At 39.1% G+C, this 13,560-nt stretch overlaps 1 protein-coding gene across 6 annotated transcripts; it reads right to left on the reverse strand.

Annotated features, from left to right (window-relative positions):
* Window positions 1-1,182: 1,182 nt before the first annotated feature.
* On the reverse strand, window positions 1,183-11,069 carry LOC120103909. 6 transcript variants are annotated; one of them, XR_005507346.1, is made up of 9 exons: window positions 10,851-11,067; window positions 10,310-10,755; window positions 9,688-9,865; window positions 9,512-9,594; window positions 9,355-9,424; window positions 9,052-9,266; window positions 1,969-2,058; window positions 1,709-1,851; window positions 1,183-1,623 (listed from the first exon to the last, which is right to left on the reverse strand). XR_005507346.1 is itself a non-coding variant. In XM_039116918.1 (6 exons), exons 1-6 carry the CDS (start codon window positions 10,900-10,902, stop codon window positions 9,194-9,196), a joined length of 906 nt encoding a protein of 301 aa, XP_038972846.1. In that variant the 5' UTR covers window positions 10,903-11,069; the 3' UTR covers window positions 8,864-9,193. The 6 variants fall into 6 exon arrangements, 2 of the variants coding, with proteins under 2 accessions (XP_038972846.1, XP_038972845.1); XR_005507345.1 differs by having other exon boundaries at window positions 1,969-2,099; XR_005507347.1 differs by having other exon boundaries at window positions 1,709-1,865; window positions 1,969-2,099.
* Between the last annotated feature and the right edge of the window lie 2,491 nt (window positions 11,070-13,560).

Below are 13,560 nucleotides of genomic sequence, written 5' to 3' on the forward strand. Positions count from 1 at the left end.
GCAATCCGACCTCGGGTCGGATATCTTCGGCTCCGCAGCCCGACCCCGAGTCGGCTGCCCCTTGATCCAGCAATCCGACCCCGGGTCGGATATCTTCGGCTCCGCAGTCCGACCCCGAGTCGGCTGCCCCTTGATCCAGCAGTCCGACCCCGAGTCGGTTGCCCCTTGATCCAGCAATCCGACCTCGGGTCGGCAATCTCTTGACAACAACAGACTGTTCTCCTGAGGCACGCCGCGGCCCCCTGCTCCACTACTCCCTGCAACGGCCGAATCCGGCGCTGCCCCACGATCCCCTGTAACAACCGTACAAAGCGGAGCTCCACTACGCCCTGCCATGGCCGTACCCGGCGCTGCCCCACGACGCCCTGTAACGGCCACGTCAGTGGCAACCCCATCGTGCCACACGATGACCAATCCCCAGAAAAACCCCCCAGCCTGATATATATGGGGCTGGGGGGGAAGGGGGAGGGTAAGCAAGATTCTCCATAGCATCATCTTACCTGCTACCTCTCCTTCTCCTTCGATTCCCTCTAACCTGATCGTCGGAGGGCCCCCACTACCCCAGTGATGGTGCGAGGCTTGCTTGCAGGTTTTCCGGCGGAAGGTGGAGCGCAACCAAAGCAATTCAAAGGGAACCCCGTTCACACCGCTGTGCCAATCGTTCTCGGTTTGGACCCCAGCAACACTTTCCATAATAAATTTTAATTCGGCCTTGCCCATTTAACTATTCTCAAAATAAATTAAAAAAAAATTGTTATCTTATAGAAAGTTAGCCGTAGAGCGCACCAGCCAGGAGCAAGCGGAACGAACTTTACGGAATGCAACTTTTCTTAGTAGTATACTTTTGCGCCCAAGTACTACATTTTTGTTCAAAAGTTATGAGATTATTATATATCACTTTTCACAAAATCCCCAGACTTAAGGGGCACAAATTAGCATAAAATGATAAAAATTACATATTTTCTATCTCGCATTTTTCCATGAAACAATTCAATATGTGAATATGCATGACCACATTGTGTTTCATAGAATTTCCAAATTTGAAGACATTGTTGTAAAAGACTTGCAGAGATGAGATTTTTAATAGTTCTATTTACTTACAAAAAATTAGAAAAATGTGAATTCACATGGTCTTGGGTTCAATAGATCCCTCAAATTTGTGAAATATAGGGTAAAGAAATTAAAAATAATGTGTTTATTTGCCACCTTCTATTACTAAACATGGCCAGCAATTCTTACCAAATCGTTTTTATAGCATTCACCTTATAAAAAAGAGAGAGAGAAAATAAAAATGAAAGAAAAATATACAATAATATAAAAATGCCAAAAAGTCCCACTCTTGGTTTTGAAACTTCCTAGATAGGAGACAGCCCAAAATGTGAGATCTGCTGCAATACCTTCACAATGTTATCTTCTCCACCTGAAACAACCCATCGGTCATCTGGGGTGAATCTAATGGCATTGACCCGTCCGCTCTGCCCTTTGTATGTGTGGATGCATCCCTTCCTTCAGCATCCCATATCTTTAGGTTTGTATCCAAAGATCCAGATGCAATGAATTCCCCAAATGGATGAAAATCAACAGATACACAGTTGAACCTGTGCCCTGCTAGAGTGCAAACAACTGCAGGCCAAGAAAACAACCTACCATCACAAAGCAATTCCCCATGTTTTACTTTTGTATATCATAAAAAACAACCTGTGCATACCACGGGGATCAATTCTGGTTCTTAGCTTTTGCCTCCACTAATTCCCACAACTTTATCATGCCACTGGCAGATCCAGCAGCCACTAAAGCTTCTGATGAATCAAAATTTAACGACTCGACTGCACTTGTATGGCCTGACAGGCTCTGCACATTGTCAGCTGATTCATTTAACATAGGCAAAACCATATTACCCATCTAAGTAACCAGATATAGTTGCCAAGAATGTAAGGAATCTGGTGCAGCAAATAAAAAGTATCCTACCAGTATGGCATTGGGTTTGCCAATAGCCCAGAGATTGACCTTGTGATCTTCTCCACCGGTAACAAGAACCCTTGAAGTCTTCCTCCCAATCTTGAGGCATTTCACATTGGAAGCATTTGTTACAAACTCCCCTGAATTTAATCAAGTTAAGATACCCAAATAGAACCCGGAATTCCCAAATGAACCAAACCACAGATACTCTTAAATGTCAATGACAATTCATATAAAATTAAAGAGTTTTCATAAAAATCAAAAAATCATCTAATGAGCCACAAATAATTTAAGAACTTGCTTTTCTTAAAAACTTCTGAGCTAGGACAAATAGATCCATCAAGCAATCATAAATCTCAAACTCAAACACAAAAAAGGGGCTTTTTGATTGATTTTGGACAAACCCTAGCAAAGGTTTAAGAAAAAAATTGGGGGGGGGGGAAGAGGATACGTAGCTTATAGGCACGCTTGGTGGTCATCATGAAGCTGGGACGGAACAAACAAAACAGAGCCTCCTCTTCTTCTCCTCTCTCCTCAAAATATAACCAAAAGGTCCAAATTCGATCTCAAATTCCGCTTCCTCAGCCCATGACGGATCTCAAGAAGCCAAACCCCGCATATCTCCTTCTCTCTCACCTCCCCTCTTCCATTGCAGCACCGCTCCACCAGCTGCTCTCCGTCCACAGCTCCCGCCCGCCTAAACTCCCAACCAGAGGCACAAAAATCGAATCTTCGTGTAGAAGAGCAGCGATTTGTGGGCACTTCCGGAGCTCTCTCTCTCCCCTTCTTCCCTCGAGATATCAAAGAGAAGAAGAAGCCGAAAGGAAGTGAAGGGTTCCAAATTGCAACCAAAGGTCGAGTTGTTCTTATTTTTCGAGTGTTTCTTGGGTCTGGATTAAAAAGGCCGGACCTTTCTCCACTTCTTTGCTTTTTCCAAGGAAGATTCATGTCTTCTGACATTTCCCTCTCTTCTCTTCGTTTCTTCTCGGTTTGGTTGCCCACCTTTCCCTCCAATATCTTTGACGGGAGCTGGGGTTTTTTTTCTTCTATTATAATTCCGTCCTCCGTTTTTTAAAAAAAATAATGCAAAAAAATTAAATTATTTAAAAATTTTATTTTTTTCTAAATTTTAATTTAATATAATTAATATATTAAATTATTAAATTTATTTAAGTTGGACTTTTATGAATCTGCTCGCTGCCGTGACGAGATTATCACGTAATCGGCTTATATCACAGAAGATGATGATGCCTCATATAACATTACGAGATAATTCCATTACGGCAGCCAGAAGAAATTTATAATCAGAACCTGCATTGGACAAATTTAAAAATTCGATTATATTATTATACTAAATTAAAATTTAAAATAAAATTAAAAATTTTTAAATAATACCGAATTTTTTATATGATTATTTTTGTTTATATAACTAATTCCATCCCCATTGTACTGGGTATTTGCCTCGGGGTTTTGCTTGGCTGTCCATGTTTTAAGTGGAAGGGTTTCTCCTGTAATTAAGGTATGATGGAAAGTCGTATAAAAAAATAAAAATATATAAAAGTATATAAGAAAAACTGTGATGCGAAGAACTAAGTGGCTTTGGTGGCATCATAATTCATAACCCAGTAATCAGCTGAGATGTGTCCAAGTATATAGCAAAGTGAACGTTGAAGTGCAGGAAGAAAAGAAAATTCATTTTTTGAAGTAAATAAAACTCCAGCAAAACCTAATTTAAAGTGGGATTAGTGCTAAATACAAAATAGCTGTGAATGGAAAAGAGTTTTAGAACTTTAATCCATCTCTTCGCCTCACATTCCTAGGCTACTTAAAAGAATGAAAGATGAAGAGCTAGGTGGTTCATAATGTGATTGTGATTTGGTTGGCTAAAAATAGTCGCATGTCCAACAACTAGCATTAGGGTTCATCCACTCAAATACTTTCTTATGGTCTTTGATAGCTAGAGAAAATTGGGACTCCATCTTTGAAATCCTTGTGCATTCTCATGTGAATTACATCACCTAGGAGCTCCTACATCCTTACTTTGTAAAGATCAACTTCAATAGCAGTGTGCTAGATGACTAAACCAATGTTCGAGTAGGCTTTGTTGTTCGCATTCCTAGCCCGCTCTTCGTGGCAGTGTGGGATGTCATCTCTATGATACTGTTGTTCTGTTGGTAAAATTAAGAGAAGTATGGAAGAGTTAATCTATGCCACTACTATTCTTGAGGCAACCAATGGTATTAGAGGGGGATTCAAAAATTATGATCACTTGGTATCCAAGTCGGCAGCCTAGAGTGATTACACTTATCCACTTTTATTGGACTATTTGAGGATTACCTTATCTCTTGCAACCTTTGAAGCCATCCTGCGTATTGAGAGGCTAATGATGCTACAGATTGGGTAATGTCATATGTAACAAATCATATGAGTTCGATTCTCTGGAACTCCATCTCCTCCATTCCCACTCAGCTTTGTGATATGTTATACTCACATTCAAATGGATGTATAATATAGCAACTCTATCAAAAGAAAAAAAAATTGAGATACGTGAGCCAATTGGTGGGCTAGTTAGTTTCACGTTAAACAAGACTGACGTGCAAGAGGTCTACTAGGAGATGATGCATTGATGAGGATGGATTAAGGAGTGCCTTTAGGCCTAACCAAATTAGTCTCTTATGATGAATCTAGCCCCATGCCATGCAAACACAGGGAGGGGGCACTAAGCACACTAACGCTAGATTGGTGTTGTTAAGGCTTACAGAGTCTTGGCTGTCCCTATACCATGATAGCAGTGCAAAGAATAAGTATTCAGAGGTCAATTATAATAATCCATAACCTCATCCAAAAAAACTAGGTGGAAAATATTATATAGATTTTTTTGCTCTATATAAATATTTAAGATCTATCCATCGATGTGGAGACTAAACACATATTCGCATATTTCCTCACACTAACATTATGGCGAAATTGGTTAAATCTACTGCAAATTGCTATAAAGACTGGAAGAGACGCCGATTCGTGCTTTGGGGATGCTCCTTCAACTTGCGGGAGCAAATTATTTGTTAAAGACTAATACTATGAGCAGAGTTTTTTTGTACTATATTGCATAAGAGAATCAATATTCCAAGAATTTATCCGTAAGCATGAGATACTTCAATATTGAGTTCTTAATGATTATTAATGAGCCCAAAAATACATATAACGGATGCACCAAATTGTTTTTTTACATAAGCATCTCAAAACTCTCTCTTTTTAATATTTTTATAAAATAAGATAAAAACACATCAATATTCATTAAGATCATGAATTACAGTCAAAATAGAACTCAAATCGATTAATTTAACAAATAATTCTCAATGACTTTAACAAATAAACCAATTGGAATTCTCCTCGGAACTCTCTATGGGAGCGACAAAAATAAGCAAATAAAAAAATGACATTAAAGGCAATATTGAAATCAAGATTAATTTCTTTAGCAACCTAGGGGCATTTGTATAGGTGATGGAAGCAATGACAAGCAAAGATCAATCAAGACAAATTACACTCAAAAATCAAATTTAGAATGGAAACCATTTACTTGCAGAGGACCCTTAATCCAAATTTTTCAGGATTTTCGATCTACATTCATATTAGTACAGCATTTTTCAAAGTTTTGAAACACCAATTCTAGTTCTCTGAAAATTCGTTATGAGGGTGTATGTTGATTTGTCATCGCTCAAGCCTGCTTTATAGGTTCTAGATGGTCGTAATGCAATTTGTTGTGTACATGGCAGCTTGCATCACAAATAATTCCAGTCTAAATCTTCATTGCAAGCAATGCCCTAGGTGCCTGAACTGTAAATAACCATACTCTGAACCATGTGGATATGTCACGCAAACATCTACTTTCTATTACCTTTTTATTCTATTGAAAATAGTCACCGACAAGTTGAAAGCAGTCTTTATATGAATTACTCTTACTTGAATACAACAAGAAGAAACAAAAAGTGTCAAACAGCATATGCTCAAGGATGGATTGATGCTGCTGGTATGTTTGGCTGCTTATTATCCCCAGCACGCCAGTGGTGATGCGGACACAACCATCACGGGATGAGTGTTTTCCTAACTCAAACACCCATGTAGCACCCTGACATGCCACAGGCCAAGACGTAGTAGTCCAGCACCATAACCAAGCATGCACCTCTATGCCTCTGCCATGCAATTATATCGAACTGAACAGTGGACACAAGCAACACTCTTGAGTGCCCGCAAGCAATCCGACCCCTCAGATCTACCGCAATGCTCATGCATACCTCTATGCCATAATATAGACTTTTCTTAAGAGTGCTTTATAGATCAGCACCTCTATGCCAACTCTAAAGCTTTGCCGCTCAAGCCAAAATACTGCTCACCTAAGATGTCTCAATTATCAGGATACTTTTGTGCCATGACATAACCATTGTGCCACCGATCTGCAAGCCACAATGATACAACCATACAACACCACAACTATGCATGAGGCCTGAGCAAATCTATCTCTAATATCGCTCAGCCGAACCACCAAACTGACACACCTCGTATCCCTTCAAAGCTATAGTTTACCGTAACTTGATTACCAGAAAAAACTCTAACCATTTATTTTATTTAAAAAGAAAAAAAATCTCTGTAGCGTGTGTGATGTTGATGGCCATCGTCCAAGCATACATCATGTCGTGGTGCAATAAATAATGGGCTAACACAACTAGAGTACGAGATAAAGAAAGGTGGTGGTATGTCTGAGTTGGGTCCGCACATGAGTTGGTGCATCTCCATCAAGGGAACCCACCATAACCTGTCCTCTAAATAATCTTTCAAACCTCTCCTCCCTTGCTTCCTTTTTCACCTTTTTTTTTTTTGTTCATTTCAGTTGATGGTGGAAGGATTATAGTGATATAATTTTTATGCGATACAATTTTTTTCTTTAACTATTTTTGAAATACAATATAGAAATATAATAAATTATATCGAATAAAAATTTTTAATAGCCAAATTTCTGTTGCATATGATTATATGAAGAAGCTAACTTCATTGATGATTGAAAAGATAAAATCCGTTGTTAATATCAACATTGATTAAAATCTGCTATTAATACCACATGAACCACCAGCTAGCATCCAAGCTTGGTCTAACATTTACATGGAACACATTTACAAGTTTGAAGTCAATTATTTTGGAAACTTATCAACACCTGAATGAAATACTGACTAAACCGAGCTGATAAGGAATAATACAGTTCAAAACTATATAAGTCCAATTTCCTGTGATTGTTAAGATGGTTAAGGTTAAAAGACTCAAAACGAGCAGAAAACAAAAAAAAACAAAAACAAAAGCTCAATAACAAGCAGAAACAAAAATGTTCAATAACAAACCTATATCATGTTGGTTGACATATTTGAGATGGATGAGCTGAGAGACGGAAAAATATAACACATGGCTCAAGTGAAATAGTCCATAACTTTAAGCTGGCATGCAATAACGGGATAAAAAACTATTATAGATGATATAAGTATCAACAATAATATGTAACTAATATTTCTCTAGGGAATTTCACTGAATGACTCACTGAGGTTATTGTTTTATAAATTAAGTATTTGATATCAGGGGACATGCAACAGCAAACAAGAGAAGAGACAAAAATTTAGTTTCCTACTGTCCATTCAGAGGATGTGGATACACCTCCTGCAGTTCCCATCTTTGTAATACTGTGAACTCGTACCAGTTTTTTTGCCTGAATGGTATGGTACCAGGTAGACGCATGGTATGGGACTGCATCTTGTACCGTTACAGTACTTACTGGTGCCGGAAACCAACTAGAGCCTAGAAGTACCGTCCTGTTCCAGCAGTATTTGAAATCTTGTGTGAAGTATCAGAAACTACATTTGCTCACTTTTAAGGTTCAACTACTTGATTAGAGTCAGTATGACTAAGACATCTACATACATATCGTTACTGCCAACTTTATGTACAATGATCTATCGACCCTTTCAAAAAATATAAGACTCATTCACAACAGTTTCAACTTTTTGTGAATGCTGATATTGAACTTCTAAGGAAATTAAGCTTTTCATGGTTTTCTATTATCAACAATACTTATCTCTTCCAGAATTCAGTTGTAGGAATCTTGAATTACAAGCTGGTATCTTTTCTCTTTGCAATCAGTACGACAAAGAGACAGATACAGCAGCTCATGAGTACCAGATATATGGTAAAATTGATCCATAGATAGAACTTTCAGATGAATACCTTTCAACATGTATAGTAATTAACATAAACCTCTAGATCAATATAAAAAGTATTACGAAATATATTTATCAACTACATTACATACGATATCAGAAAATATATTGTTAATTATGATATCCAACATTTTTCATCAAAACTTCTATGCATTTGTCCAGATGGCTCTGTTCGAGCAATGGAGAAGCACCACCATGTTGGAAGTCATGGCCTATACTGATGGAATGCATGTTGCAACAAATAGCTTGATCTAGGGTTCTCAAGGAGTTAATAAAAAAAAAAAGCATACACATGGTTCAGCACCGCAGCCTCTGCCTATATGCGGAGACAATGGAGAAAGTTTCACTAGATGGTGGAGAGTACAAATATGGTGGAGAATACAAACACAAAGTTATAAAAAATCTAGCCCCACAGCCACTCAAGACCCCCTGAATACAAGATGATACCATCTAAATCCTAAAGATCCTTACAAAAAAACATATGTAACAACTCAACAAATTCAGGAGTGGGTTGAAGGCCCAAGGAGAGGCCCTTTCCCTTGCCCTTTTCTAAATACAAGACATCATCAATAACAACTTATGATGCTAACTCCCATAATTCTATAAAGGGAAGCAGCAACCCAGTGACGACCAGGAGAACAATCACATTATACAACATGAAATCGCTAAAAGATGATTCTTGTATTCTTTTCAAATGTACATTGTCTACCAGCAACTCTCATCAGTCAAATCTAACTATAGGAAGACAAATCCTAACACTACAAAATTATTAACAGAGAATGTAATAAGAGTACATAGGAATCATCTAGTGGCTCAACTAACAGATTAGATTACGAACCTTCCTTCCAGGAATGAAGTATATGGGAGATGCTGTCTAATCTTTTTGGAACCATCTACTCGAGATCATGTAATCTTGCACTGCCTTTTCTCAGCTAGAGCCTGGGTCAAGGACTGGAAGTCTGCAGTGGAAGCTGATGGATTTATCCGTCAATCTTGTTCCCGGGATGAAGAACTGGAATATCACCATCAAGCAAGCACCTTGTGGAGCTATACCTGCAAAGAACTCATAATAAACTAGCAGTAAGCCAACCAATCCGGTCCACGTAAAGATAATGTAATTGACTACTTCAAAGACCCCAACCATAAAAGGCACAATCTGGCTTGGCCAAATGGCATTGCAGACTCCTTGCAAGGTGCTTCATGCTCACGTGCTGCATAAGCACACAAAACAATCCACATAAGCAGGTCTATCAATACAGAAAAAATGGCAAGAAAAGGAAACCAAATAGATTACAAACAATGGAAAGTGCCTCCCCCCTTTGAATTGCCATTTCAGTGCGTGTTGGAGCACTCAAGTTCTGGTCCCCCACTGGAGCATTGGCTGAAATTGATAACCAAACATGTCATCCTTCCATAAAGCTGTTCTTTTTTCTTTCGAGCATACAATTACCAACAGACAGGATTCAAGCCATACCATGCACCCCAAGGACCCTGAGCCTCCTGAACTCTGAACCAACAGTGATGAGAGAGGTCGAGACTTGCAGATGGAGGTCCCCGTACTGTGTAATGGCGACGGCGAGCAGATCCCCAACATTCTTGAGCCGGTCAACCAGGTTCTGCATCTGGGCCAGATCCGGTACCTGAACCAGAGTCTGCCAACAAAAGTTGACGTTTTACAGAAAAACGGATTTGAATATCAGATTATTTGCCAAAATAGACATGAGCTCCACCAATTGCCTCAAGTTCAAAAATCCAAGATGGAAAAGGAGAGGATTATCAGCATTCTATCACAGCTAAAAAAGATAGCAGACAAGCCAAAAGAATGGAATTTTAATCCATAAAGAGAAAAGGAATTTAGTAATCCATCCCAGATTATCAGGAAAGAAGGAAAAAAGAGAAGAGCAACACCAACTGGATGGGACTTACAATACACAGAGAAAAGAGGGCAAAAAAGGATTTTGATTCCAGATAAAAGACAGAAGCTAAGCCAGATGCAGGAAATCGCCAATTAAACAAACAGATTTTTTTTCAAAAAACCAAATTGAAAAGAACATGCAAATTAAGAGGGGAAAAAAAACTGAGGTAAGGTTGGAGACCCGGGGGAGGTCCTGGGCAGCATCAAGGGCAGACTGAAGCTGGAGAACATCGGTCCGAGAGAGAGGCTTCGAGATGGGGACGTCCTGCACAACAGCAGAGCGCAGGCCTTTTGTCTCAAAGGTGAGGTATGGCGCGGAATTGCGAGACCCGGCAGGGAGCTTCTTGACAAGCTTAATCTGGATAGAGGCCGTGCCATCCCCGGCCTGGGTCTGGATGGTGACAGCACTGCGGAGGGCGCGGTGGAGGAGGGCAGCGTCGATGGCGAAGGCGATACGGTCAGCGTTCTGGCTGGAGATGCGGTAGTCCCGGAAGAGGACGTCCTTCTTGAACTGGGCGACGGACTGGACGCCATCGCCGCCGAGGAGATTGTGGAGGAACATGGCGTGATCGGGCGTCAGGTAGACATGGCAGATGCGGCCGAGCTTATCAAGGGCCGGGAGGAAGCCTGGAAACGAGAGAGGGAGAGAGTGGAGGTTAGGTGTTTGAGGAAATGAGTAACAGGAGGAGCGTTGAAACGGGAAGGGATAGCGGGAAGCATACGCTTGTCGAGGAGGTTGACGCCATCCTGGGTGAGGAAAGCTTTGAACTTCATCTCTCCTTGGTTTCAACTTTTCAGTGGTGGTTTGTTGTTGGGAAGGGAAGAGGATTTTTGCCTTCGGCGTTCCTCCCGCCTTTGTAGTTTCATCCCGATTTCAAACGGCCAAGAACCTTCCCTAAATTCCGGAAGGGAGGGGTGGCAACGGGTCCCACTCAGGTGGAGAAACATAAGAAAATTATGGACCTGATCTTTAATAAATAGGTTGATGAATACAATCCAAATCTTACCTAATAGTTGATTGGATACAATCCAAACCTTACTAATGTAACCCAATTAATAAACAAGTGGAGGAGGATATCGGGTTTCGGGTCAACATTTTGTTCCATATCCGGCATGTTGAAGTCGGGTTGGGTCTAGGTTCGGGGTAACAAAGACTTATCACGTCTGCAAGCATCCAAATATGTTTTAATATGTGATTGTTTTTATTCTATCCCATTTAGTTATAAAATTTTCATATATTAACTGTTCAAAAATTAGAGGTTATATAAATAAGATTAATACTATATATGTATATAAATAAAGTGAGTAATTAGTATGGAGCGAGTTTGGCTGAGTTTAAAAATCTCAAACAAGACTCAACCTGAAATTTTCAATAGATCTAACTTGGGGCCAAATCCAACCTATTCATCGGCTGTTTGGGGTTGAGTTTTGGTCGAGAATGGATTAGGTCTAGGTTGGGTACTAGGTTTGTAGGTTAGAGTGGAGGTTTTAGTGTAATATTGACTCAACTAATCAACTTATAACCAATGTTATCCACTAATTTCATATCTAATTAACTTATAGCTCTATATAATAACTAATAGGCATAATTTTAACATATAACTATATTCAAACATAACTAAATGAGTCTATAATAGATCTCTTTAAGATTTGGGTCATAACCATGTTGATCTAACCTAATTATTAAGTGAAAGCAATTTAATCAAGTGTGTCAAGCCTCTAAATTTGAACCAAATTCATTTGATAAATAGGTCAGTTGTGCCAGCCAACGTTTTTAAACCAATACAAATATGTCTTCACTAAACATGCTGTTGGATCAAGCGCTTACCACCATACCAAAAGCAATTGTTATTAGTAGAGGCGCAACTTTATTTCCTTAAGCTGAGGCTGACCATCGTAGGGCACCCCCCATGGCTATCAATGGTAGAGCAGAGCCCATACTAAGTAACAGATGGGCAGGAGGAGCTTCACAATGAGCCCCCCTAATTGCATCAACAGGCTGGACTGTCAAGTACCGATGCCACCATATGGCCCCCATAAGCCACACGTGGCAACGAACCCCTAAGGGGGGCTTGGAAAATCCCAACAATCCCCCCCAAGAGACACCCTGGGGGTTCGAACCTGCAACCTCGCTCTGATACCACTTATTGGATCAAGTGCTTACCACCATACCAAAAGCAATTGTTGTTAGTAGAGGTGTAACTTTATTTCCTTAAGCCGAGGCTGACCACTGCAGGGCACCCCCCACAGCTATTAATGGTAGAGCAGAGCCCCGTACTAAGTGACAGATGGGCAGGAGGGGCTTTGCAATGCGCCCTTATAAGCGCATCGGCAGGCTGGACTGTCAAGTACCAATGCCACCATGTGGCCTCCATAAGCCACACGTGGCAGTGAACCCCTAAGGGAGGGCTTGGAAAAATCCCAACACATGCTAACTTCAAACTGGGTCAAGGATTGGCACCCTTGGTTTCGTGTTATTGTTGATAGGGTACGAAAATGGATATGATGTAGGCATCTCATAGATTGTAGAAGAGATCATTGTACTTTTTATGTATATATGCATAATTATACATCATAAAATCAATTCATTGATGACATATATTATGGAGGTAGTGGTCACTAAGCTAACTCAATAGCTAATGTATTAACATAAGTGCTTATACCATAAATTGATTAACTAGAAGGGTTCATCAATTGATAAATCAATCAAAAAAGATAATATTTAGACAGCTAGTATGTGCCATGCATGTGGAAAATCTATACTACTCCCAAAAAAAAAAAGAATGTTTTTCATTTCTCACCCCATTTTTATTTGGATTACTAAACTACCCTATAATAAGAAAATAATTATAATTCTTGTTAAACATTTTTGTAGAGATAAGTTGTAGCCTATATAACAATCAATAATGATTAGATTCCAGTAAGTTAGAAAGTGGAGTGAATATAAATCAATACAGATTAATTACAATTGTTGGTGCATGTCATAATAATATTTAATTATTACATATAATGATAAACTACAAAAAAAATTATAATCTAATTTATATTTTATAATAAAATAGTATATTTATTTTTAATTTAACTAACATTGCTCATAATATTTGTAATACTATTTTGTAAGAGGAACAAACTATGATATAACACATATTATTATATTCCTATTAGTTTTTATTTTAATTTTTTTAGACCCATTCATAATCCGAGATTCTACAATCCGAGGATGAGCCCAAAAAAGTTATTGGGTAGCCCTCACAACCCAAATAAAATACTCTTCTGTTCTCTAAATGATCACGAAGAAATCTATAACTCATCAAATTCAATCAAATGACGAAAGGAAAAAAATAATTGCACCCTCATATAGAAATTTCTAAATCTAAATCAAAATCTACAAATCCAAGCCATAACCAACAGACGAAGCAAATCAGATTGAAC

The sequence above is a fragment of the Phoenix dactylifera genome, unplaced genomic scaffold (assembly GCF_009389715.1).
Source record: "Phoenix dactylifera cultivar Barhee BC4 unplaced genomic scaffold, palm_55x_up_171113_PBpolish2nd_filt_p 000144F, whole genome shotgun sequence".
In the NCBI taxonomy this organism is placed as follows: Eukaryota; Viridiplantae; Streptophyta; class Magnoliopsida; order Arecales; family Arecaceae; genus Phoenix; species Phoenix dactylifera.